The 27,515-nt window shown below is 55.4% G+C and overlaps 1 protein-coding gene across 7 annotated transcripts in view; it reads left to right on the forward strand.

The window, feature by feature from the left end:
* Positions 1–27,515, forward strand: part of COL27A1 (collagen type XXVII alpha 1 chain) — a 141,158-nt gene that overhangs the window by 55,506 nt on the left and 58,137 nt on the right. For all 7 annotated transcript variants that reach the window (XM_053908216.1, XM_053908214.1, XM_053908215.1 and 4 more), the window contains 12 exons: positions 3,206–3,259; positions 5,693–5,737; positions 13,088–13,141; positions 13,875–13,919; positions 17,281–17,334; positions 18,588–18,641; positions 19,278–19,331; positions 22,530–22,583; positions 22,735–22,788; positions 24,449–24,493; positions 25,718–25,771; positions 27,443–27,487. In XM_053908216.1, the coding sequence (XP_053764191.1) occupies positions 3,206–3,259; positions 5,693–5,737; positions 13,088–13,141; positions 13,875–13,919; positions 17,281–17,334; positions 18,588–18,641; positions 19,278–19,331; positions 22,530–22,583; positions 22,735–22,788; positions 24,449–24,493; positions 25,718–25,771; positions 27,443–27,487 (612 nt within the window). The remainder of the gene's footprint in view (positions 1–3,205; positions 3,260–5,692; positions 5,738–13,087; positions 13,142–13,874; positions 13,920–17,280; positions 17,335–18,587; positions 18,642–19,277; positions 19,332–22,529; positions 22,584–22,734; positions 22,789–24,448; positions 24,494–25,717; positions 25,772–27,442; positions 27,488–27,515) is intronic.

The following is a 27,515-nucleotide window of genomic DNA, read 5'->3' on the forward strand; positions in this document are numbered from 1 at the left end:
CTATTCCTCCAAGTTGCTGTAGCTAAGACAGAATTTGGAGTCTCACCCCGGAGCCTGATCCTGTCTCCTCCTGGGCCTTGTTCTGCTCAAAGTACAAGGCGTCCAGTTCCCTGGGGGCCCCGACCTGGGGAAGTGGAGACACCACGTGGCTGGGGCCCCGGCAGGGCGCCGAGCTCATTCCTTGGGCCTCGGGCCAGGCTGCTGCAGCCAGCAGCTCAGGCCTGCGGAGGAAGGTCCCACTGCTGGCGGGCCGGGACTGCGTGCACTCCATGCACAAGGAGGCACGGCCAGACAGAGGAAAGCAGAGGGGGAGGGAGGTGGGGCTACACGTCCAGCTTGGCGGCCGCCTCTCTGAGATCCAGAGGGGCCGGGCCCTGGGGCCCTGGGGCAAGTGCCAGAAATGGGGTATGTCTCCAGTAGTGGAGGGGTAAGGCAGGCTCGAGGGTTGCCCCCTTGGGCACGCTCTGGGCCTCAGTCTCCCAGTGGTGCAGTGAGGTGTGAAAGTCAAGAACGGCTAGGCTCTTTCCATCTTGGATTTGTTGAAGCACCTCTAAAGCTCCCATCTTTCTTTTCTGACCATTATGCTCTTCGTTGCCTGTCTCAATGGGCTGCTGGAGTTTGCTCTTACTGCCACTGTTATGACCCCGCTGTCATCCCCCATTGGCTGTCCTCGGGCTGCTTTTTGTCTGCATAAGTGCGTAACTTCGGGAGTTTGACCTTTCTGATGGTCTCTCCCTTGCTTATACTCCAGAGCTGTGCCACTGCCAGCAAGGGTCACCCTCCAGGAGACACCTCAGCTTCTCCTGTTTATCATCCCCATTGTACAGCAGAGAAAACTGAGGCTTGGGGAGACCTGTGGGTGGTGTAGCCAAGACTGGCATCTGACTGCTCTGCTTCCAAAGCCTCACGGGGGAGGCCTGGCCTGGCAACTCGGTCTGAGGGGAGTTGTCGAGCCAGCCTCAAGTGGCCTCTAAGTGCAGACCCGGGAGATTGACACCTGCCGGGTGTGTATATATTGGGCTTTGTAGCCATGATGTGTGCCCAGGGGATGCTGTCGATGTCCCCAGGCTGGGTGGCATTCCTGTGTATGGGGGGGGAGAGGCTCCTTCCTTTCGGGCTTCATCTAGGGGTTGGGACAGGTGTGCTTAGAGATCACATCCCCGCAGTCTAAGCAGGACAGTGGGTCAAGTGAGGGTCTGCCCAAGGTCACACAGCCAGCCTGGACGCAAGCCAGTGCTAGTCTCCAGACACTGGGCTTGGCAAGCAGAGCATGAACTTCCCGAGGCTGCCTGTCATGGGCCATGTGGAGTCGGCCAGGGACCTGGCTGGACAGCATTGCCCTTGTCCCCTGACGGACGGTCCTCCTCTCCTGCCAGGCCCCTAACCTCTGCCTCCAGAGGTGGAGGGAGAAACTCAATGCCTCCTGAAGGCTCCTCTTACCACAGCCCACTCAGCTGATGTCTCCTCTTCCAGGAGAGGAGAGGGATCTCCCTTACAGCATAACAAAGACGGGCTGGATTGAGGTGAGGGTAGAATTTGCCAGGGGGACCCCAAGGAGAGGAATCTTAGGTAGGATCAGATGTACCCCCACAAAGCCTTGACCTGGACGTGGGCCCGTAGACACACACACAACCCCACCACTCTGTGAAACCAGCTGAACACACATTCGAGCACCTTCTGTGCGTTGTGATCTGCCCGTGGCCGACTCCTACAAATGTAACATGACAGAGTTCAGACAGGGGGGACCTGGGCTCTGTTGTGCCACAAACTTGCTGTCCTTTTCTGTTTTGCCTTCGCCACTTCCTCTCTGAGCCTGTTTCCCCATCTGTTAAATGGGACTGCTAACCTTTTCCTCAAGGGCAGATGTCAAAGGCAGAGGAAGTCTTGCATGTAAGGTGACTGGCTGGGCTGCAATCTCATGATTATATCCCCGTGTCCTCCTTTGGGTGTCTGAAGGAAGCCGCACCTCCTGCAGGATGAATGCCAACTCTCACCCTTCTGATCCAAGAGGGCTCCCTGACAGAGGAGGGATCTGAGGGGGCATAGGACAGCTGGACAGGGCAAGGACAAAGACGTGGATACACACGCATTTCAAGGTCTCTTTGCTTGGCCAGGACAGACGTCATTGGGTTTGGGGTTTGTCCTCAGGTTTAATCTACTCGCTGGATTCCCTCAGTTGTGTTAGAAGCCAGACACAGATTACCCTCTGTGAGGAATCTTCACTGAACAGCTCAGGCATCCATTTGGTCAGAAAAAAAAACATGTGCTGTGTTTTTTTATTAAATTTCCCTGGAAAAACAATGATTTGAATTCAAGCAGGGGAGAAGAACAGGTTTCCCTAAATTCCAAGCTGGAGGACTTTCTTTTCCTTTTGAAGTAAAATGGAATTACGCACACCCCCCACCCCCACCCCTGGGTCCCCAGAGGTGTCCCCACAGCTGATGTTTTTCCAGCTGCCTGTATCCCCAGAGAGTACGGAGTGGGGTCAGGGATGGGATGAGAGGGCCACTCATGCCTGGGCCAGGTGGCTTGGCCTCTCTCGGGGCTGCTGAAACTCACCTTTGGCAGGGGGGCTGACACTCACCAACAGTGTGACCTTGTGTGACTTTGCCACTTAGCCTTCCAGAACCTCAGTTTCTTTATCTGTAAAATGGGGAAAGGATGGCTTTTGAAGAGCCTGTCACAACCACAGAAGGTCTGAGCTGGAAAATGCCGAGGAGGCCTTCCTTTCCTTCACTAGGGGGGAAACTGAGGCTCACAGGGGCAATGGATGTTCTTGAAACTCTCAGCAAGGCCTGTAGGTTCAGGCCTAGACTCAGCTTCCTGACCTCTGTTCTTGTCTCTCCTACCTCATCGGTCCAGGTTTCAGATTTGGTCGGGGGCGGGGGGGGGGGGGTGGTGGTGGGAGGAAGTGCATTTTCATGCTGCAGAACCACGTAGTAGCTTCTTCTCAGGCTCTAAGTAGATAAGAAAGTTCCCTAGCCATGGGCCCCTTCCCATTAGCCAGTCTTTGAGTTCTTCACGTGGGGGTGTTTGTTGAAGGCACAGGGTGGCTGGAGACCCCACTGCCTGCCCAGATCCCAGAACCAATGGGTGAGAGGCTTCATGGACGCATCCTCGTGTGCCCCCAGGGGTTTGGATGAAAGCCTCTCCCCACAGGTAGAAACACTGATCTGCAGATGTTTGCTCTCTCTCCTGCCTTCAGGGGTTTCCTGGAGACTTTGGGGAAAGAGGCCCTCCTGGACTGGATGGAAACCCTGTAAGTATTTCAAGTCTTTGGGAACAGGAAAGAGATTCCAGAGCAAACACACAGCAGGTTTGAAGAATCCAAGCTTTAGGGTCAGACGGACTGGGTCGAATCCCAGCCCTGCCTCCTCTGTACCCCAGGCTCCCGTGCACTGTGGGTGCCCTGTGCCCCGCCCCCAGGAAAGCCCTCCAGGTCATGGGAGCCCCTGGTCCCAGATCCCCGGACCGTGCCCATCCCCAAGGACTTAGGAAAGTTCATGGGTCACTCCCCACTGGGGAACCCAGGGTTACTGCCATGTTAGAAAGCATCCAAAATGTTTATGGGACAGCAGCGGCCTAGGGGAGCAGATGGTTTGCAGGCCCTGTATGGAGAGAAGAGCCAAGCTCTAAAGAAATCTCCAACGTAGGCATGTTTATAGAGTTTGTAAATAATCGGAGGCCCTCGAGGAGCTAGGTCAGCCTGCCCTGAGTTGCTGAACCCGCCTTTCCCTTCCCATCCCGGGCGCAGGCTCAGGCGGGAGAGGAGGCTCGTTCTCTGCCTGGGGGAGCAGACCAAGTCCAAAGCTCTTTGGAACACCTGCCACGTTCCCCCATCTCTCTTTGGGGCTTCCCACCTAAACAGCTGTGCCCAGCTGTGCTTTCTGTAGAGGTGGCTGCTGGATCCACCATCCGTCCCTGATCACGTACTAATTTCAATTCCACAAATGCTCCCTGAGGCTGACCCAGCCGGGGCTAACCCCTGACTCCCCCCCGGGGGCTAAAGCCCTGGTCTCAGAGGGACTCGGGTTTGAATCCTGCTTCACCACTTGCCAGCCACAGAAGCCTGGATGCATCGGTTCATCTCTCTGAATCTCAGTTTCCCTCCCTGTAAACCTGGGGATCAGATGCCAGCGTCCGAGGGCTATTGTCAGATTGAAATGACAGAGCGCGGGAAGGTGGTTGGCCCACAGTAAGAGTTTCCTGGATGGAGCGGTTGTAAGCAGTAGGTGACAGCGGGCACATCGCCTGCCCTGGCAGAGCTTACGGCTGTCTATCCGGTCCATCATACCAGGCAGAGCAAGATGGGCAGGGTCAAGGGTCCCAGGTGCTGCGGAGGAGGGAAGACTCCTGGGGAGGTGACATGGGATTGGGATGAGGAAAGAGGTGAGGAGACATTCCACATGGAGGAAAGCTCACCAGCAAAGGCACAGAGGTGAGATATCAGAGCCTCTGCTTCAGTATATAAGTTATTGGATCAGGCGTTATAATCTGCGATGCCATCCTGGAAGCCTCCCTGGGGAGGGACAGTGGTGTTTTTACACTCCTGGCCTGGGGGAGCAGAAAGAGGACCTGATGCGTGGTCCTGGCTTTGGCCATCTAGTTGTTGAGTGACCTTGGACAAGTCACTTCCCTTCCCTGGGCCTCAGTTCCCCCATTGTAAAGCCAAGGCTGCTTGTCCCCTCCCCTTCTTGGTGGCTATAGTGATGACCTCCCGTCTGGGCACAGTTGAAGTGAGACAAACACCCTGGGGGATGCTGGCAATTCTCATTGATAATCAGCATCTCTAGAACCTCCCCCCACCCCGCCCTTTTTTTTTTTAAAGCTTATTTCTTTTGAGAGAGAGAGTGGGGGAGGGGTGGAGACAGAGGATCCCAAGCAGTCTCTCTGCTGTCAGCATGGAGCCCGATGTGGGGCTTGAACTCACAAACCCTGAGATCATGACCTGAGCCCCAAACCAAGAATTGGACGCTTAGCCAACTGAGCCACCCAGGTGCCCTAGGACCTCTTATTTTTATTCATATCTCTGCATCTTGAACTTGAGCCTAACCCATCTACCTGTCTTTTCTGGGCAATCGAAGGTCCATTTTTAGAGATGAGGAAACAAACTCGCCCCTGCCACACACAGCCTCATCCCCTGGCCCCTAAGCAAGAGCCCTCTGCAGCATCTCGGAGGCCCGGGGAGCAGGCACTGGAGACTCTCCTTCCGGTGGTGGTGCCCTTCTCTAAGGGCCCCGCACCCCCTGGTTGAGAGAGAGAGAGAGGCCAGCCCGGTAGCTCTCAGCTTGGAGCCCTCACCACCTGACCTTGCACTTGACCTTGGGCACGTCCCATAGCTCTTGAGACTCAGTTTCGCCCGCTATAAAGGGCAGGTGAAATGAGATCTGGGCCAGGCACCCAGCACATCTTCATTGCCGCGATCAGGATTCCACCTCTTCTTTCGCACTTACAAGTGGAAAATACTGGATTTGGAAATCCGACCTCCTCATTTTACAGATGTGGAAAGCGGATGGCAGAAGGGGAAAGGGTCTTGTCCAAACTTCAGGCCAGGCTCCGAGAGTCACTAATTAGGCACAGGGAATGGTCAGCTCCAAGGGATCCCGCTAGGTGCCCACAGGGGGATGGTGTGGCGGGAGTGGCCTGGGGAGGGCGACAGGGCAACTAACCACTTTGGTCTTTCTATTTGCAGGGAGAGCTGGGCCTGCCAGGGCCCCGAGGAGTCCCCGGCCTCATTGTAAGTACACAGATTCCTGGTTGGTGGGGGCAAGAGGCAGGGTGTGGGGAGCAAGCGACAAGTCCCAATGAAAAGGTCCCTCTCTCATCAAACCCTAGGAGGAGCTGGGGGAGCAGGACATATCAGTCTGGCCAGGGGGCTGAGGGAGGAGAGCCCTGCTGTGTGTCCTCAGGTGGATCACCTACCTTCTCTGAGCCCCTTTCTTCATTAGTTAAATGAAGATAGGTGCTTGGAGCATGAGAGTGCTGATGTACTTTCACACCTGCTGCCTGTCCCTCGCTCTGCAAGGAGGTCTAGGCAGGTGAGAGCATGCTCATTCGCAGGTGAGATGCTTCCGGTCTGGAGGAAGGAAGTGGCTGGCAGAGGGGCTGAGGCTCTGGGCCATGTTGGGCGGTCTTCCTCATCCTTTTCTTCACAGCACTGACTTTGGAGCCAGAGCACCTGAGCTCAAGTCACGGCTCTGCCACATCCTGACTGTGTGACCTGGGAGATATTACTTATCTTCTTTGAGCCTTAGTTCCTCATCTGTAAAATGGGGATGATGATCGAGTACTCTTGGGGTGGTCATGAGGATGGAATGAGGCATTACATGTACAGTCCTTGGCACAGGGTCTAGCATTTCGTAAGTGTGCAACTAGAGAAAAATATTGTTCTATTAATCGTTGCTGTTACCTCCTGAAATGCCTGGGATGGAGAGAGGCCTGAGGACAGGGACATGGGAGGCAGCCTGACCTCTGACTCCATTCAGGTCGGGGTAATCCTTGTGGAGTGGTTCTATTAGCCCAAACCAGGGCCTCCTGCGGGGCCCTCGGAGGGTGACCTTGACCTTGGGTCTGGCTACAAGGGCCAGTGAGAGATCCCAGAAATGACTCTAGGAGCTTTCCCCATGGTCTCATGCCCCATTTGCTCTGTCCTCTGGGTCATCCCTCACGGAATTTGAGTCTGGGGGGCCATGAAAGGACATAAGTCGGCTGCTCCTTGGTTTGGCAAATGGGCTGCCGGCTTTGGCTACTCCAGCAACTGTGCCAAGAAATTCTGTTCAGAGGGAAGCTGGAGGAGGCCGTGGGGGAGTTCAGGGGCTCCAGTGTTCAGGGGAGGCCGGTCCTGGCAAGAAGGCCCAGAGGTCCGCCCCCCACCCCCCGCCCCTGGTGGCAATGTGCTCCTGCTCAGGTGGCTGAGAGCAGAACCCAGGTAGGGTAGCAGTGGGGGCAGAGGGTCCAATTAACCGGTGTCGGCATCCTAACCTCCCCTCACCCTGCTTCTGTGGTCTTCAGCTATGGCCTCGCTCACCTGAGCCTCAGAGACCCCCTTCATAAGGTGAGCTCATGGTGCCCACTCTTGTTAGGACCACAGATCTGCACGGTCCGGTGCAGTCTGTGGCTAAACGGCAGTTCCTGGAACCGGGTCGCCTGGGTTCGGATCCTGAGCAAGGTTCTTAAGCTCTTAACCTGTCTCAGTTTCTTCACTTATAAACGGGGATAATATTAGCATCTAACTTCGAGTTTCTGTTGTGAAGATTTAAAGAAACGAGTACATATAAAGTGCTTAGCACGTAGTAAGTACTCAAGAAGTGCTAGTGATAATGATGATTATTATTTCACACACCCACGTGCATTACGGGTGGTCACAGCCGTCTGGATTGCTGCATGGGACGATATTTTGATGTCACATTGGAGCTTAGTGGGAGAGGGGGGCTGTGATTGGTTGAGCGATCGATGAGTGACGTCTCCTTGGTCCGGATAGCAAAGTGTCCACACGTGAGTCGTGCATTTGTCATCCCTGTCAAATGTCCATTCAGCAGGACTTGGCTGAGCGTCTTCTTTGGCACAAGGCACTGACCTAGATGCTTTGGAAAAGAAATCTCTGCAATGAGAGTTAGAGAGGACCCCCAAAGTCTTGTAGCCCAGTCTCCTCTAAGCTCACAGGAGCGCCCTCTGGGGCATCCTGGTCCCGTGGTCGTTAAACTCCCAATCTGAACAGCCTGGTGTTGGACACGCTTTCCTGTGGGAGCCCAGGCCAAATCTCCAGCGTTCTTGCAGTGTGTGGTATTCCTGCGAATGGAGCCCCAGTCATTCCCCTGCCCCTGGGAGAGGCTGTTTGAGACGAAAAGATGGTTGCGATCGGTTCTTGCCGAGGCTCCTTCTTCGGGCTAAATGCTCTCAGTTCCCAAAGCTCTTTGGAAGGGATGTTTACATATCCTGGCTTCCATCACTGGCACGCCCTCCTGTTTGCCATTGTCCTGGTGTCCACTAGTTGGGCCCTGAAAGGGGCAAGAATATCATTTGGCCAAATGAATGCGGACTCTGGAGACTCAGACCATGCCCGGACTTATCGCAAAGCTCTTTCCCACCTATGCTCCCCTTTGCTTTCGATGGTCAGGGTTGCCAGACAAGATGCAACATGCCTGGTGAAATTTGAATTTCAGATGCAATATTTAGAACACATTTATACTAAAATGTCATTTGGTGTTTATCTGACATTTGAATTTAGCTGGGCAGTCTGTATTTTCGTTTGCTCCATCTGGCAACCCTATTCACGGTATCTCTTTGGAGAACCCCATTTGGCAGATGGGAAAGCTGAGGCCTCTGGTCAAGCTCATTCACAAGGCAGGGGAAGATGGAAGCATGCCCGAAAGGCAAAAGGCGTATCTTCCAAATCCTCCACCAGGGCGTTCCTCCCCTTGGCTTGTTCCCGCATTCCTCAGGCCACGCCCACCGCAGGCCACGCCCTACCTCAGGACGTCCCTTTCCCAATTGCTCTTCGAGGTTCCCTCTTGCCCGGTGTCTTTCTCTGCCACTTTCAGCCTCGCTCCCTCTGTTTGAAAACTCCCTCTGCTGCCAAGGTGGTGATCCCTTCCTCCTTGCGGTGGGGGGAGGAGGGGGCGTCCACAGGCATGGACCTGACCCTGCTGAGTCACCACTGCTCCCGAACTAGTGCCCTCTCTCACCCAAGGACCCCCTCCCACCCTGGATTTTTGGGAACAGCATCTTCTGTGCCCTGGGGGAGGAGTAGTCGGGAGAGGGGGGCGGAATAATAGCCTCCCCAAAGAGTTGGAGAGGAAAGGAATTTTCTAACCAGGAGTTAGAAAGGGGAAGAGGGACCATGAGTCACCTATGGTTTTCCAGAGGATGTGGGTTTTTCGCTGAGCGAATGGGATTCCACATATTGATAATCATTTTAGTGGCGATTCAGGTTTATTCGATGTCTTCTGTCTGGTCAGCTAAAGCAATTTGCATGCAGACTGAAGCCAAAACTTCCCCCTGTCCTCCTCCCCTCCCCCCTGCCACCGGGTCCTTGCAGGAGGGAGGCAGGGTGCGAGGAGACAGGCTGACACTTATGGAGCATCTGTCTCTTCTGTGTGCTTGACACGCATCAGGCCGGGGAAGCCTCGAGGGACTTGAGGTGGGTGTCAGCAACCTGGTCACCCAAACAGGGAGGCTGGGGCCTGAGGTCACCAGCTAGGACTTGCAGCCCAGGTCTGTGTGACCCAGATCCCAATAGGTTGCCAGTTGCCCCACTGCAGTCTCTGAGGTGAGGCTGCCTCAGAACAGCCCCCTTTGAGTAACTGAAACCGTTTGGCCGGCCCTCAAGAAAAGTGTGCCTGAATCCAGAATCTGCCCAACAAAGAAGATTTCTGTCTTTTTTATTCTGAGCGACAGACAGGGAATTTTGGCTCCTCATTTAATGAGACCCAAAGAATATGCAGTCTGGCCAAAACCCAGCGTGCGGGCTAGAGTGGACGGGCCCACCGTATCCTGTCACTAAATGAGCATCTAGCTTTGTTTCCTTGTTATAAAGCGAGATCGGGAGCCTCACTAGTGGACACGTACCAAACCCTTGTGTGCCAGGCCTTGTGCTAAGGATTTAACGATCACAGCAAGCCTCTGAAGGCAGGAAGTGGGATTACCATTGTCCACGTCAGGGGACCGAGGCACAGAGAGGCTGAGACACCGGCTCAGGGTTACACAGCCGAAAGCTGGACGTGGGCCTGCTCGCTGAGCGTTACACACTCAGCTCTGTGTGACTTCTGTGCTGAATGGAGATAGCAGGAGTATAAGCCCGTGGACTGGGCGGTCCCGGGGGCTGCTCTGTGTGAGAGATGGTGCTTATTAAGACCACACAGGAGTCAGGATTGGCCACAGCCCCCAGATCCCTGTCCCCAAGCCACTGACCCCTATCAGAGTTTCTAAAAAGAGGCCTTGTTACCTTCCAAGGCAGTTCCAGGACCAGGGAGGCAAGCTTTTCCCCTAGAGGGTTTGTCGGTGAGAGTGTGATTAGGGTTCTTTTTCACCTAGTCCTTAACCCACTTTGAGTGAGCACCTCCTCTGAGGCAGGGGGCAGGCGATGGCCAGAGAGGCGCACACATGAATGGTCACCAGTGTGGCAAGGGCTCTGAGACCTGACACCAGGGGCCTGACCTGGCCCGTGGGGTTGGGGAAGTGGTGCTTCAGCCGAAGGATGAATGCACATTAACAACGTGAGCACAGGGCAGAACATTCTGGGTACGGGAACCAGTGGCCAAGGGTGCTGGAAACACCCCACGTTTTCTTTCAGGCGGCTCTGGCAACCCCCCCACCTGGCCACCTGCGGGCATGTACTCATGCCTACTTTAAAGAAAAAATTTTTTTAGTGTTTATTTATTTTTGAGAGAGAGAGAGAGAGAGACAGAATGCAAGCGGGAAAGAGGCAGAGAAAGAGGGAGACACAGAATCCGAAGCAGGCTCCGGGCCCTGAGCTGTCAGCCCAGAGCCCGACGCAGGGCCCGAACCCATGAACCGTGAGATCATGACCTGAGCCAAAGTCAGATGCCTAACTGACTGAGCCACCCAGGCGCCCCTGCCTATTTTTGAATCAAGTGTGTCCTCATTCCTCGTCACTGAATGACATCAACGAGGAAAGGCATCCTAGGGTCCTTTATTGGAGTAAACAGAGTCGGTGCAGGGCTCGTGAGCACTGAACGTGGGGACAGACAGACAGACAGACAGACCTGGATTCTGGTCCTGCCCGTGTCCCCTGCTCGTTGCTTCGTTTCAGGTGAGTGATTCCACCTCCCTCTAAGCCTCGGCTTTCTCATTTGTAAAATGGAACGGGCCCAACGGGGTCACCGTGAGCTGCCGGCCTGGGCCCGGCAGCGAGTCCCAGCCGGGGGCCCGGCACAGGCTCCCGCCAACAGCATCTGACGCGACCTTGAAGTCTCGAGTGTGGCATCTGGGGCACAGGAGGAGTGCTGTGAATGGTTGCTGACATGGATGGTTGTGTTTTGACGGAAGCCAGCGAGATGAAGGGCGAACGCTTAGGGCACCGTCTGGGAGCTCAGGCAAAAGTGGGAAGAGGACCCAAACTCAGGGCATTGCCTGTTGTTCTTTCTCATGAGGATACAACAGGGGTGTCTGGTGCAAACCGATGCTCTGTGGGCTGGCCTAGGGAGAAAGTGGCCTGGAATTTTCTCTGCTCCTCTCCCAAGGGTTTTTAGAGCCCAGCATTGGGGTCCGGCCAACATGGGAACGGCCTGCCCTAAGCAAGGCACCCCCTTCTCCCGTACGCCCTGCAGCCAGAGTCCCTTTTCCACGGATCCCTTGCTTCTTCGGGTTGGGCGCCTGTGCAAGTCCCTGCCCCCCCATCACACACAGACCTTTTTGCAGGGGCCTGCAGAGGCCTGGCGTGTGGTGCTGCTGTGGCTCCCCAGGGCCCCACGCAGGTGTCAGTCAGGCTCGTATTGCATTCAGTCCCCACACAAGCCACCTTCAGGCCCGCAGCGAGAAGAAGGGGCCTGTGTTCCTGGAGCTGCTGGCTGGTCCCCTGCCCACAGCCCGGGCCCCAGTTGGAGCCAACTACGCGAGCAGAGCCGATTCTGTTTATTTGTGCACCATGGGGAACTCTAGGCGGCCACCCCTGCTCCCTTCATCCAGGAAAAGACAGGGAGAGAAGCGGCTGCCAGCACGGCCTGGGGGAAGTGCTCTGCTCTGAAGGCCTGGCTTTTCCTCGGACCCCAGCCTCTTCCCTGAGCCAGCGATCCTGGCCTTTTAGCTCCCTGCTCTCCCTCCTCTCCCAAGATGACTTCAGAATTCTCTAGAAGCTCTGGAGACAGACTGCCGGGTGTGAACCCCAGCTCTACCCAGTCCTAACCTTGCAGAGGAAACCTTAGTTTCCCCATCTGTAAAATGGGGATGGTCGTAGGGTGGATCTTCAAGGGCTGGTGTGAGGAGTCCTTGGGCGGAGGCCTAGCAGTTGGGGTTGTTCGTATTAGTACCGTCACCCGTGAAACTGAGACCTCCCTTCCTTCACGAGACGGTATCACTTGACCGAGCTGAAAGCACAATTTCTTGGCAGAGGCTCAGGTAGAAGGTTTGGTTTGACCTACTCAGGTGGGGATCCTGAGGTCCAGAGAGGGCCAGTGTTTTGCTCAAGGTCACATAGCCAGCCCCTGGCAGGCCATGGCCAGACTCCAGCCTCTGCCTCAGAGGATCTAAACCGGTGCAAGGGTTGGGGGGTTGGGGGGGCTCAGCTGTGCCTCAGCGGACCACACCATTCTCTGTGAACTCTGCAGGTTCCCTTGTCTCTGTCCTTGGGGTGTTCCAACTGCCCAGCCCGCCGGCCCTTCTGCGGGAGTCAGGCAAGAATGTGACAGACACATCTCCGGGAAGTCCCCACAGGAAGCCTGGGGCAGCTTTTGTTTGCTCTGGTGCTTGAGAGCACTCATGAGGGGCCTTCAAGGAGCCTGATGTGGGGATGCGGGAAAGCAAGGCCCAGAGAGGTCAAGCACATTGTGTGAGCTTGCACAGCAGATGAAAAAGGGAGAGGAGAGCCGTTTCAGGGGCTCCCTTTTCTCTGGGTGTGGGCTGCATGTTATGGCCGTGGCTGGAGGCAGTCACGACAGGGGTGGGCAGGTGACAACGTGTGAGGGAAAGAGGGTGGGCCTGTTCTGAGGAAATCCAGCCACCCCTTCACTGTAAACCATGGTTTCTCACCTCAACACTTACGGGCATTTTGGGCCAGAGCATTCTTTGCTGTGGGGCCTTTACCCACTGGATGCCAGTAGAGCCTTTTCAATTGTGTCAACCCAAAACGCCTCCAGACTGTGCCAGGCACTTTGTACACGGAAGTCAGTTCTTCCTGAAACATAGTACTGACCCCTGTTTTTGATGGGGAAACTGAGGCACAGAGAGGCTAACCACCCAGAATCACACAATGATGAGCCAGTGGCAGAGGAGAGAGGAGACCGGGTGGTCTGACTGAGCCAGTGGGGTTGTGTCCTCAGAAGCACAGCCCGAGGGACCTTGGGAATCATCTGTCCCAGGCCAGCCCCTGGGAGCCTCCTCTCACGATGCCCTCTTCTCTTTCTCTTGTCAGGGCGACATGGGAGCACTGGGTCCGACTGGCTATCCAGGACCCAAGGGCCTGAAGGTGAACAAGAGCCATCCGTCAATCCGGGTCTCGTCCCAGCCAGGCACCCCCTGACCCATTTCAGCCCAGAAGGGAGCGTGCCTGGGCACGGTGTCGGGGGAGGGGAGGAAGGGGGCCCTGACGGGGTGGAGGCTGCAGGTCAGGAGCTCAGTGCTTCCCAGACCTGAGAGCCAGTCAGCATGTGTATGTCGTTAATGGCTGACGCATTTCTTGGACACCAATCCTTGAGCTGAGCAGGAGTCTCATGTGGTTCTAGACCTCAGGGCACTGAAAGTCCAATGGGGGCATCACCAGGGGCAAAGACATTATACTGGCAGGCCAGTGAACTTAGTCCGTCCCTCAGTGGGATGGGCGTGCAGGAAAGAGATGGGCCAAAGTGGCTAGGGCCTGCTTCCGGGGACGATCCCGTTTGGCCCCCATGCATGTGACAATGCTCGAGGAACCCGTCTCCCCGCATTTAGCAGCCTTGTCCCCTGGATTTGTCCAGAGTGCCGTGGTTCACGAGTCACATGCCCCTTCTCGTGCTCCTTCCATCCACACCATTGGCCTTTGCGCTGAGGGTCATTGTCCCCTTTCACAGATGAGAAAACTGAGTGTTGGGTGGGGCATCTAGCACTGGGTAGAGGCAGCAAGGGGGGGAGGCGGTGGGGGGATGTCCATCCGGGTCAAAGGCAGGGCTCTTCCTTGGCTTTGAGCCCCACCCCTCACAGCTGGACTGGTCTTTGTCTTGCAGGGACTGATGGGGAACATGGGGGAGCCTGGACTGAAAGGTGATAAGGTGATCTGAATACTCCCTTGTTGCACTGTGTTTTATCTGCATGCCAACTCCCCCCACCCCCTCGCTGCGGCTGGCTTCTTACCAGGTCCACCCCCCCTGCACTCCTGCCTCCCCTCTGGCTCCCCTAAATCTGTGCTCCCCAGCTTCTTCCTTGTAACTCAGGTGGAGCTCAGGCAGGTGGTTTGGGGCATGGAGACCCTGGAAGGGGGCGTGGGGGCTGTGAAGGCATAGGTCAGGGTCAGGTAAGGCTGGTCTCTGAATTAGGACAGCAAAGCTGAGGCCGGCATCTGGGCTTGGAGGCCAAAGCCAGGGAAGGCAGACGGTGGGGTGGGGGGTGGAGGGGAAGTATTATTGCTGAGATGACAGGACCCAGGGCAGGTATGGTGTGAGGTCCAGAGGCCTCTCCCAGCCACAGAAGGAAATGAATCCACATAAACCACCCCAGTTAGAACCGGGCACCCGACCCCAGAGAGCACGGGGTTTCAAAGTACAGCAGAAATGCGGGGACGGGCCTCTGAGCCCCTGACCCGCTTTCTTCCCAGTTGCCATGGGGAGGCCACTCCTGCCACATGTCCTCCCCGCTCAGTCCTGCTGCCAAACTCACCCTGTGCCAGACCACGGTTGGAGGCGGGTAGGTGGGACCCCGGGGCCCAGGCATGCGGCATCTGAGGCACAGAGACAAGGAGCACTTGGGGCAGTGTCTCGTGCACTCTGCCCCCTGGCCGTCCTCCTGCCCTGTCCTCTCAGCCTTTCAGCAAAACAGGCACCCCAAAGGGGGTGTGGGAGGGCTTTCGGGCCCTATCCAAGCTTCCACAAGTGTGAGTAGACGACAGCTGCTCCCGTGGCCGGGCTCCCTCTACACCTGTCTTCAGATAACGCCACTCCCCGTAAACCTGAGAGGCAGCAGCAGAAGTCCGTGCTGGGCCGTCTGCCTGCTCTGTGGGGATGGACCCCCGGCTTCCGAGCCTCGGTGAGTTAGGAAGCCTGCCTGGGCACACGCAGCTCGTAGTAACGTCAGGATTCGAACCCAGGCACGCGCCTCCAGAGACCTCCACCACGAAGCAGAACTGAGGGCAGAAGGGGAGAGCTGATGAGGCCCTTGGAGGTCACCTCCTCCAGCTCCTCCGAGTCCGTGCTGGGCAAACAGCCCCAGAGAATTAGAAGAGATGCAGTAAAGGAAACTCAGCCCTGGGACTTAGAAAATGCAAAGCTCTGGGCGGAAATGGACACACCCAGACTGTCCTACCCACCCCAGCCCTAGGTAGCCAGGGGGTGCAGTGCTCACCCCAGGCCTCTCTCCATCTGTCTCCACCTCTTCCATCCCCTGCGGTCCCACCCAAGCCCCTGGCTGTAGTCCCGTCCCCCCCCCCCCACCCCGACCCCCCGGACCTCAGCTCCACCTCTGCCCTGCTGGCTGCTAAGCCCCCTCTTCTGTGACCTTCCCCTTGAGATGGAGGGGCTTTCTGTTGGAGGCAGGGGCTTCCCCACGGCTACCTGTTTACTCTGGGGTTTGAGACACCAGTACTCTGGAAATGTTGAAGTCATGGATAAGGGAGAAAGGAGGCAGGGGGAGCGGGGGTGTAAGCACTGAGCTTTTTATAGGCCCTTCTGCAGACCTGGCCTCCAGCTCACTGTTCCTCCAGGAACATGGAAATAAACGTGTTACATGGAACTCGGCTGGCTTGCTGACTGCTGGTGCCTGGGACATTTCGGGATGTGAAAGCTCTGGAAAAAAAAAAAAAAGAAAGAAAGAAAAGAAGTGGAAGAAATTGTTTTCCTGCCCATAGTTTAAAAAAAAAAAATTAAATACGACTTTGGGGTTGACAAAAAGAAAAAAGAGCTCTCTTTGTTGCCCCTTTAGCTGGGGAGGGATTTTAATGTGGCTGAGAGAGAGGTTCCGATCAGCCCCTTTCCCCCACCCCCCCAGGGATGACAGGGCCATCCCTTCATGCTCCCTGGTCATGCTGCCTAGAATCCCAGATTTTCCATGACCCGGCCTGGCCTCGGTCCCACTTACAACCACTTGGCTCTGTCTTCCTGCGTGGAGGCACGTTCTGGGACCAGGACTCCCGCTCCGGCCCCAGCTTTCTCCGAATCCATTGTCCTGATTTCTTAGGTGTCTTTTTAAACTTTTTTTTTTTTTTAAACCCCTCTGCTCCTCTTTTAGATATTAAAACAAAACAAAACAACAAAACAACAAAACAAAATAAAACAAAAAACAAAAAACAAAAAAAAAAAAACTTCCTTGGCTTTCAAACCTCTGGGATATTATACAGGGTTTTCCAAACTAGAAAAACCAAAGTAAGTGTTTTTTTTTAAAGATTTTTCTTTCTTTCTTTCTTTTTCTTTCTTTCTTTCTTTCTTTCTTTCTTTCTTTCTTTCTTTCTTTTCTTTCTTTCCTTCTTTTTTTTTTTTTTTTTTTTTTAATTTTGGCTTTTGTTTTACCGAGGAAGTTTTTCTGCCGGCTTGTGGCCTTAGCTGCATGATGTGGATTCTCCACATCTTCCTGGGTTTTCTCCCCATTCTCCCAACTGTTCCTGGGGCTGGGAATGTTCTCTGAGCCCTGGGGCCAGGGTATTGCTGGGAATGCCTCACATGGAAGGCTGGAAATGATAAGGACTGCGTGATGTGACTCCCGCGATAAGAAGAAACATCTTCCGATGAGGTTCTCCGACAGTTCGTTTACCAGGATGTGGCTGCAAGTAGGGAGGGACCAGAAGAGACCACTGTCACCGAGCCTGTGCCCTATGTCACCTTAGGAAAGAAATGCCAGAACTAACTCGAGACCCATTTACTCGCTGTTGGCACACAGTCTCAGCAAGACTATGTTTCTCGTGCTATAGCTAATTAAAAGCAACTAATCAGACGCGGGCCTAAGCTGATGGCTGGCATCGAGGCTCGCACAGAAGGGAGAGTGACGGCTCCCAGCCCGGTGGTGAAAAATATCAAGCGATAGATGCAGACACTTAGAAACCCCAGTGAGGGGGGGTGGGGCAATATACAGGCTACACTTGCCCCTGTGTGACATCAGCTGAGGAAGGACTTGATGGATCAAGAGACCATTCCTCTGATCTGTAAGTGCCGCTTCTCCTGGAAAGGCCAGGCAGCTGAGCTTGTTAGTGGAGTTGTCAGCCACCTGAGCAACCCCAGGCAGACGTGCAGACAGGTCGACGTGGTGCCCCCCAGGCCCTGGCTCTCCCGGGGGGCCTCTGCCCTTTACTTTGACAAGGCTGCCGCTGGTGAGATCCACTTCGCGGACAGCCTCGGCAAAGCCGTACCTTGCCAGTGGGTCTGGAAGCGGGGAGGCGCCCGGAACCCCGCACGGTCTCCGTCGTAACGTTGTTTGCTGGTGTATATTTAGGGTGAACAAGGGGTTCCCGGTGTGTCAGGAGATACCGGCTTCCAAGGAGACAAGGTAATTGCGGCACATTTTCCCCCTGCCCCTTGCCCTGCTCTTCTCTGGTCCTGGCTTTCTTCTCGGGGTCCCTGATGGGCCAGGATCCCCCTGCAACATGGCTTCCTTTCACATAATCGTACCTTCTCCAGCCTCAGTACCCCCATCACCATCTCTTCCCTGGACTTTACAACAGCCTCCTGGCTTATTTCCAGGCCCCCAGCTTCCTCCCTCCCAGTCTGTCTTCCTCACTGCCACAAAGATCTGCTCGTTGCTCACAAACCACCCATGGCTCCCTACTGCTCCCCGAGTGATGTCCTGACTCCCCAGCACCCGGGACCCTAGCGAGCAAGTTTCTCAGACCCATTCCTGCCCCTTGCTCTTAACATCCCTGTGCTCCACGGAAGTGCCCTCTGCAGCTCCCCCCCAACGGTTTTGCACACACGGCTGCCTTGCCTGGCACCCCTCCACTCAGCCTCTGCATGGCCCAACCTACCCATCATTTAGAACCCCGCTCAGATACCATTTATTCCGCCTGCTCGGATGGTGGCTGTTTCCCTCTCTGCATGCCCCGAGCAGCCTATCCGTTACCTGTGCAGCACTTGGTAGATGGGGACTTGTGCTCAGCCCCCCTGCCAGACAGCAGGCTCCCTCAGGACACTGCCCCAGACCGCCCTGGTGTAGCTGAGCTCAGAGTCCTGCACAGAACATTTAGGACATGTTTGAGTAAGTGAGTAACTGGCCTTACTGACTGATGGATGAACTGGGGCAGCCTGCCGAGGCCGGCTCCTCTTTGCCTGTGTCCGGCACCATGTGGCCACATCTGGCCCTCGCCCAGCCAGTCAACGAGGCCCAGATGTTGGCCAGCTCTCCCTCTTCCTCTTCCCTCCCTCCTGGCCGGCCTGTCCTGACCCAGCCTCGGTGTCTCTGCATTTCGAGCCGTCCAGGCCTCGCCGCTTCCCCTGCTGGGCCCCCCGTCTGCAGAGTTCCTCACGCATAAGGGCACTGACAGTGCTTTTTCTTGGAGCCCTGGGGTCCCGGGTGCCAGGACAGTTTGGTGAGGAATAGGGGCTACTGTTTCTCCTTTGTGTCCCCGAGGCCCAGCCCCCAGGGGTGCCCAGCTGGAGCTTACAAGCAGGGAAAGTGAGGGGGGAGCTCGTCTCCGCCAAAGGTTGGTGTTCTCTGGGCCTCAGCTGGGCAGGGATGACTGAGCAGCTGTTCACCTGGCCGTTTCTGTTCCTTACTAACCCCAGCTTGCTCTTGGCCTTTTCCAGGGGAGCCAGGGGTTGCCAGGGTTCCCAGGCGCACGGGGGAAGCCAGGGCCTCTGGTAAGTACTTTTGTTCTGACACCCCCAAACCTCACCCTCTCCAAACAGTCATGAAATATGGCCAGGGGCGGTCACATCCTGGACCTCGTTTCCTCCTGCAGCAGCTCTGGGAGACAAACAGAGAAAGACAGCAATGAGATTCACCCATTTTACAGATGAGGACGCTGAAGCCCAGAGAGGCAGGAACTCACCCAGCGTCATACATAGGCCGCAGTCAATGTCGAGTTCCGGGGAGAATCAGAATCTGGGGCTCCCAAGCCTTGAAAACAATAGTAGCATGAATATCAGCAGTGGGTGTCATGTATTTGTTGAATGTTACTATGTATTAGACCCTTCCCATACAATAGTTCTTTAAAGAGTGCCAGCCATCACCCCAAAGGCTACAGAATTATTATCCCTCCCATCTTACAGATGGGGAAACTGAGGTTCTGCAAGATGAAGTGTCTTGCCCAGGGTCCCATGTCTGTAAGTGTAGGAGGCGGGGCTTCAACACTAGCTCCTATCAGTCTAGGCAGATTTCATTCATATGCTCCTGAGCTTTTCCAACTACCCATAGCCTGGGGGGTAACACAAGGGATGGTGGCAAGTGGGCCCTCACTTACCCCTGCGTCCCCTGCCATCTCTTCTCTTCCACAGGGCAAAATTGGAGACAAGGGATCCCTTGGGTTTCCCGGGCCTCCTGGCCCCGAGGTATGTGATGCCATGTTGCTGTGTCTGGCTACAACTGGGACTGAGTGTTGTCCTTGGGAAACTGAGATACGGAAATCAGGGGGTGGGTGGAACTAACCTGAGGACACACAGCAAACGGGAGATGGGGGCTGAGAATAGAAGTTCTGAGATCAGAGATCTTTCCTTTTCTGACTCTGTGCCCCTGGCAGCTCTCACTGGCAGTGGGACGGAAGCTGGCCTCAGAGACTCTGCCTAGCTCTGTGGCCACCTTTAGAGTTTCCAGAAAAAACATCAGGAAAGCCCTCTGAACTCGGTCCTGCACCCTTAACAGGAGCTCCTGCATTCTCGAGCCTGAGCCCTGGAACCCTTCCAACCACCCACACTCCCCCTGGAAAAGGTTCAAGGCTCAGCACTTCCAGGAATGGGGAGCAAGAAACAGTGATAAAATTCTGGGGTTTGAGTGGAGAATGAGAAATCATGAAGGATCATCTAGCAATTAATATAACTTGCCTTAGGTAGGTAGAGCCCCGAGAGGTTCTGGCACATGTGAAAATCCTCACCAGTCCGCTAACCGTCTATCAGCTAGCGCCCACATGTCACGTATGACAGGCTGAGGCATATAATGGCTGAACTTTTCCACTGGCCCCTCCGACTGGGACCATCTCTGGAGAACGGGGTGCTCTGTGCCAGGGCTGCTGTCTGTCCCGGGTCCTCAGCACCCAGGTCCTTCAGGGAGTCTAGGGGGCAACCCCAGCCAGCCTCCTCCCCATGTATACACACACACACACACACACACACACACACACACACACACACACTCCCTGGCCTCCGACCTTGCTCGTTCACAAGATCTCAGAGGCAAAACTCTGTCTGCCGAGCTCCCCAGACCCTTCCAAAGATCACTCCTGGTATCGCCCAGATAGATGAGGGATGGTTTCCTGAAAGTTCTGACTTCCCACTGTGTTGACTTTGGCTGTGGCACAGTCCCAGCTCTAGACGAATGGAGTTGGCCTGTCCTCCGTGGCCTCGATTCCTTCCCCTGGCCACTGAGGAAGAAGACTGTGCTAGCAGTCTGGCTTTGCCAGCAGGCTGACCGCTGGGGGTGGGGCGCATGTCGCCTCATGTTCTTTGGGCACCTCCTCATGCCAGCAGGCTGCGTAGTGTCTTTGGGATAAGAGCACGCTGAATTGCCACCACAACCATGTGAGGGAGGTATTACTGCCACCATGTCCCAGATAAGGAAACTGAGTCACTGGGTAGTGGAGTGACTTCCTCAGGGTCACTGCTACTTGTAGCCAATAAGGTCTGCTTTGGTTCTCTCCTGGGTCCCCGGACAGATCCGGGGTCCGCCTCTCCCATCTTTGGGTCCTGTTTGGATTGGCTAACTCGGTGTCCAGAAGATGGCTCTGCACAGCTGGAGACAGAAGCTGATGAGCGTGTCAGCGCCTTCCTGGGTCTCTGCTCCTTCTGAGACCATGGGCAGGAGGGGGGGCCATGCCCTTTGACTCTGCAGCCCTCGCTGAATTCGCTTGTTCACTCATCAGTGTGTCTGATCTGTGTGAGTGCCAGAATTTGATCAGCATCCTGACATCCGGGCTCTCCCTAGAGATAGGCCCACTCCAGGCAGGACACGGGACCCCAAATCCTTTTAGATACGGATTTTTATTGAGTGCTTAGTGGGTGGCCAGGCACTGAAGTAAGTGCTTTGTGCTATCCACTTCAAGCCTCAGAATGGCCCTGTAAGGTGATGTAGTCACCACTTTACAGATGAGCAAGCCAAGGCCCAGAGATGCTCAGGAACCAGCCCGGGATCACACAGTCAGTCGGTGGCAAAACAAGTCTTTGAGGCTCTCAGTTTATTATTATTTTTTTTATTTTTTTTTTAACGTTTCTTTACTTTTGAGACAGAGAGAGACAGAGCATGAACGGGGGAGGGTCAGAGAGAGAGAGGGAGACGCAGAATCTGAAGCAGGCTCCAGGCTCTGAGCTGTCAGCACAGAGCCCGACACGGGGCTCGAACTCACGAACCGTGAGATCATGACCTGAGCTGAAGTCGGACACCCAACCGACTGAACCACCCAGGCGCCCCGAGGCTCTCAGTTTAAAGAAAAAGATGTGGTGCTTTGACTTCCTGTGACCAAAAGGTCAGAGAAGAAGAAGAAGAAGAAAAAAAACACTTATGAAGACAACATGGGAGGAGGCATTTTGATCCCAGGGATTTATACAAGAAGCTTTTGGTTTCTAGTTGTCAGGAAACTTAGGGGGTAGTTGGGGCTGCCCTAAAAGTGAATGCGGTGCTAGGATGAATTAGCAGAGGTATTACGCTAAAAACAAGGAAGGGGATTTCCCATGCTGGCCTCTGCTGGTCTATTCATACCCAGAGAAGCATCGGCATCCTAGTGATTGCCAACAATGGAAACTGACCACTTGGAGGTGGCAAGACTGAGGGGCCCAGGGCCCCTGACTAGAAACCGTCGAGGGAGTAGCAAAGGGTAGGCCTGTGGGGAGGGAATAACTGGTCTCTGAAGTGTGCAAAGACCACTGTGGGGAGAAGAACTCCCTTGTGCTTTGTGGGGTCCTAAGGGGCAGTGTGACGTTGTCAAGGGGAAAAGGAGGGGGTTCTGCTCCATATCAGGAAGAAGCCTCCATTGCACGGTGATCCATTCATTGGGAACCGGCTTGGTCTGGGAGCAGTGAGCCCTCAGTGGTGACAGAGAGCAGAGCCCAACACAGGTGGCCAGGACGGAGGGGGGATTTCAGCTTTGGATAGGAGGAGATGAGCTTATTTAGATCAGCATTTCCCAGTCCCTTCAAAGTCGCCGCAAACCCAGAACATAATTGTGTCTGCAGGATCACCGCGAAGGATGACGTTTGTCAGAGCTGAGGGTGGCTAGCTAAGGCACTCTGGCTGCCGTGGGCCCAGGACTTGGGAAATTCTGGCTCAGACAACCTTGTGGGTTCTGGGAGATTCTTCCAGTGCTAAGTATTCTCTTGCATTGTCTTATTTAATTTTCTCAGCAACTATCTGAGATGTATGGGCTGTTCCCGAGATCCCTGTTTGAGAATAGAGGACCGCAGGGTCAAGGTGGTTAACTGAGCTGCCCAGGGTCACATCCCACGCAGGAAGGGATGGAGACCCGGGTCAGTCTCCCTCCAAGACCTATACTCTTAGCACCTCCCTTCACCTATGGGTGACCCCTGCTCTCTGTTTGCCCTCAGGGGTTCCCCGGAGACATCGGCCCCCCTGGGGACAACGGCCCAGAAGGCATGAAGGTGAGTCCCTGCCTAGGGCAGCCCCAGTCTCTGCGGAAACCCCAGGCCTCCAGGGCTGGCTCCCTGGCTTGGAATCGTTGGGGGTCTCGCCAGCCTCTGCTGGATGTGGGGGTGTCGCCTCTGAGACAGCTTTTTGTTCCCTTCTCACCAGGGTAAGCCTGGAGCTCGAGGCCTGCCGGGACCCCGTGGGCAGCTGGGGCCCGAGGTGAGACTGTCTGCCCCCTGCCCCCTGCCCGTCCCCTGCAGCCCTGCCTGCTCCATCCTGGGTCCTGGAGGCCTCAACTGGGGACCAGGGTCCCTCAACCAGGGCAAAACCCTGGGCTGCCCCAGACTTGCCCTCCAGCTCATCCTTTCCAGTCCTGCCCCGTGACCCTGCCAAGGTCGTTCTCTGACCTGGCCTGGCTGGCAGGTCACTCTCTCCCTCCACGGCATCCCCATTGCCCCGGGGTTTTCTCTCTGGAGGCCACCGCCTCTGCTCCCACCTGCAGCACAGCTTACTGGGGTGTTGGGGTGGGAGAGTAGAAATTATCAGCTCCATTTTACAGGTGAGACCCTGCCTGACACTCGGGGTGGAGGCACTGTGTTGGGTCCCATGGTCAATGGTAGGCAGGGTCAGGATTCAAAGCCACGTCTGCTTGAGCCCAAAACCCATGACAGAGACCCTGTGCTATTAACTCCGTGTTCCTGGGAGCTGCCTGGGGGGCATCCCCAGAGAATTCTATGACTTGCAGCGCTAGTGAAGGACAGAGAGGAGATTTGCTCATTTCCTCATTCATGCTGAAGGGAGTGAGACGTTCTCTGTGGGTGGGCCTGTTGGACACCCCATGGGCTGGCCCCAGGTTTTCTCTGCACACGAGGCCCCCCACCACCCACCTGGGCTCAGACCCCAAGGCTCCCATGACACACAGCCCTGGGTGAGGGTACAGGAGGCCCCGACTTGCCACAACCACAGGCAGGCATCCAGCTGACATGGATCCCTTCACAGACTGGTTCTGGGTCTGGCGGGGTCCCAGCGCTGGCTCCGGGAGCTGCCACGTGGGGCTGTTTTCCTGGAAACCGGGTGTAGGGGGGAAGCTCCGGAGGGGGCCTCTTGGTCAGGCCTGCCATGCCAGAGAGACCAGCTTGGAGGCTTCCCCTAGCCTGCGGGAGGGCCAGGAGTGGAAAGGGAGGGGAGGAGAGGGACGCCAGCAACGTGCCTCTGTCTACACCCACGTGACCACTAAAGAGACTGCCACCTGCTCACAATTTCATGGATTCATTCATCCACTCCCGCATTCATTCACTTCTTCATCTCCTCCCTCTCTCATGCCCCTGTCCCCACCTTCACTCACCACATGTCCATGAGACCCTGCACACCTATCTTGAGTGGTGTTTGTGACGGTGTAGGGGATGGGGCCTCAGGAAGGAATAAGAGATCATCACTGTCCTCCAGCAACTCAACTTAGGCTAATCATCATACTTTAGGATGATCCTCTCCATTCTGCACCATACTACAGGGGAAACTGAGGCACGGTGAGGCTAAGGTTTGCCTTAGCAGAATCAATGGCAGAGCTCAGGATAGGGCTCATATCTTTGAGCTGCAGCCTGGGGCTCTGTATCCACAGCATATGAAAGGGTTTGACTTTCAGCCCAGCACTGTCGCGAACCTGGGCCTGTCACATTCAGATGACATGGGGGGTCCCATTCATGCAGATGTCCTTGTGTGGCCTGAGAGGGGGCCCAGCAGGGGGACCAGAGGTACCCTTTCTCTTAGTCCAGGAAGGCTCTCCTCTGTCCATCCCTTTCCCTCCTTACAGGTCAAGTTCTCTGAGAGTCTCACTGGATTAATTTCTCTTTGTTTCCTCTCTTGTGTCTCCCAACTCTAGGGAGATGAGGGACCCATGGGGCCACCCGGGGCCCCTGGCTTAGAGGTGAGTGTCGCCGGCCCCCAGGGGAGGTGAGATTTGTCAGCGCTGAGCGAGCTGTGTGCAGACAGATGACATCTGGGTCGTGCTGTGCAGAGAGGTCATCAGAGGGAGCTTTGGGCCAGCCAGAGAGGGGACTAGAACAGACACCAAAGGAGAGAGACAAGAGACAGGAAGCTGGCCGGCCGTGGTGGCCCGGCTGCCATGTGCTGGGCTTTGTCTCTACTCTCCTACATTTGATTCTCCATGAGAGTGGCATTGCTGGTCTGGGTGTCATCCGAGGCCATCGGGCTCAGAGTGAGGGGATGGCCCCGTGTCTCAGTCTAGAACCTAACCTTGCAAGCATCCCTCCCGACTGCTCAGCTCCAGGCGGCCTCTCACAGGGTCCACCCCAGCTGACTGTGTAAATCAGCAGTGTGTGCGTACTTTGGTCCTGGGGCCTGATTACACTCTCAAAAAAACGATCAGGGACCCCAAATGCTTTTCTTTGTGTGGGTTCCACCTATTGATGTTAGTAATTAAAACTGAAAACTTTTAAATGTATTTATTAATTCATTTGACGGAATAATAAACCCATTTCATGTTAACAAAAATAATAGTTCTACAAACAAGACAAAACAAAACAAAACAACCCAACCAGCTATATTTTCCAGAGCAAAATGCTCTAATGAAAAGAGTGGCATTGTTTTACCATTTTTGCAAATCTCTTTAATGTCGGGTTTAATAGAAGTCGGCTGGGTTCTCCCATCTGCTTCTGCATTCAATCTGTTCATGCTACCACATGTCATGTCGCCTCTGGAAAAGTCCGCTCACACTCAGGAGGAGAGAGACACAGTAAACAGTGTCTTAGCATTATTACGAACCATACTTCTGAGGTCATCAGTCCCTTGAAAGGGCCCCAGGGACCACAGGGATCCCCAGACCACATTTTGAAAACCACTGGTATAAACTCCCCATTCCTCTGGGCCTTTTATCTTCTGTGCCCTCCTCCCTTTTCCTCATTCCCTGAAAGCGGGTTTCAACATCCCCATTTACAAACAGGACAGGCCTGGGAGGGGAGACTTCCTTGAGGTCACACAGGTGCAGACCCCTCTCTGCATCTCCAGTATAGCCTGGTGCCCCCGGGGCTCCAATTCCCTCCCCCCCGCATTGTGACCCTCCCCTGCACCAGGGCTGGGACCCCAGCAAGGCTGTCTCTGCCCCCCACTCACTCACCTCTCTCTGTTGCAGGGCCAGCCTGGCAGGAAGGGGTTTCCTGGTAGGCCCGGCCCGGATGGCATGAAGGTGAGGAGTCCTGGAGGTGACTGGGCTTGGTGGGTTGAGGGGGACACCGGGGGAACAGAAGAAAAGGGGAGCCAGCCAATGAGGGCCCCAGGAAGGACCCCAAATCCCACGGGCAGTTGTGGAAAGGAGGGAGATGGTCCCCATTATCACAACATATTGGTACCAGAGGGGAAAAAATGACCACAATCTGAATGTCCAACAGCAGAGTAGTGTTCAAGTACCGGGATATGATGCGGCCACGAAAGGTGGTGTAGTGGAAAAGTTCACCGGATGGGAAATGCCCGTGTGCGTGGACGTGGTGGAGGCAGGAAGCAGGTTACGGATGGAAGGTTAGGCCCCGGCCTGTGGTGGGGGCTGATTGTACTGTGTTCCCGGGGGCCCGGAGCAGAGGCTGCAGTATGGACAGGGGCTCTCTCTGGGTGGTGAGAGTATAGGACATTTCCGTCTCCTTCTGTGGGCCTCTAGGTTTTCCCCATCCTGTGCAGTAAATATGTATTATATTCGTTAACAGGTTTTTGGGTTTTTTTTAATTGTCATAAAAGAACTGGCCTGTGTAGGAGGGTGATGACCCCGGCACACGGGCACATGGGCAGCCTCGCTCACGGGCTTTCCCAGGACTCCCCTTGGGGGCCATGTTGGGCCACGTTTGCAGCTGGGCCGACTCACCAGGGTTAGGGCAGAGCCAGGGTAGCTCAGGTCATCCGTGTCCCCCTCCACTCGGGGAACATGGCCCATGTGTCTGGCCCCTCTGGTCCTCGTGGGCGTGAGGCCTGGGACAGGAGCTGGAGGGGAGGACGAGGCACAAACCCGATGGCGGTGAGCCGCGTTCATTTGTGAGCCAAACTCCTGGCTAGTCCGAGCCCTTGTCCTGCCCTCTGAGGTCTGGGTCTGTCTCCCTCAGATACCAGCTGGGTTTCTGTGGTGGGAGCAGTGACACAGTCTGGCTGGATTTATCCCATGGGTCTGCTCGCCTCTCTGCAGCTCACGCCGTGGGGAGACCAGGGCAGCCGTGGCTGCCGCAGAAGCGGGAGCCACCCCAGCATGGGATAAAGCTAGCAGACAAGGCTCCAAGAGGCCACCAAGTGTGAGAGCTGGAAATAGCCTACAAGACAAATGAGTCTGATTTCCCTTATTTATAGTTAGGGACGCTGAGCCCAGGGCAGGGACAAAACTCACCAGTCATTTTGTGAGCCAGGAGCAGAGCTCTGGTGGGTTAGCGTCTAGGATTCAGGTGCCCCGACTCCCTAATTCCCTGCTCGCCCTGTGGTGGGCAGCTTGATACAGTAGGAATGGGGATTTCAATCCGTCAGGCCAAAGTTTCCAATTCTAGCCCTACATCTAGCTTGCTGTGTGGCATTGAGCAGATCGCTTCGCCTCTCTGAGCTTCATTTGCCACCTCCACAACATGTGGCAGGTTGATGAAGGGCCCAAATTAGATTCAGACATCAGGGTGCAAGTAATGGGTGGCTAAGGCCATGTCTGGGGCCAGAGGTTCTGTCCAAGTGTCCCATGTCCCTGCCATTTGAGATCTGTAAGGCCAGAAGCTGGAGTTGAGGTTCCTACCCTTCCCTACTGGTGGGGGCTAGGGCCAGTCAGCTGGGGTGTTCCCCAAGGGGGACCTGGACCTCCCATCACCCATCCCAAGCCATCTTTCTCTTTGCTTCCTTACAGGGAGAGCCGGGTGACCCTGGACGGCCAGGGCCAGTGGGTGAGCAGGTAAGTCAATACTGGTCTCTGAACACAA

The sequence above is a fragment of the Panthera pardus genome, unplaced genomic scaffold, assembly GCF_024362965.1.
Source record: "Panthera pardus isolate Hobbes unplaced genomic scaffold, ASM2436296v1 HiC_scaffold_20, whole genome shotgun sequence".
Taxonomy (NCBI): Eukaryota; Metazoa; Chordata; class Mammalia; order Carnivora; family Felidae; genus Panthera; species Panthera pardus.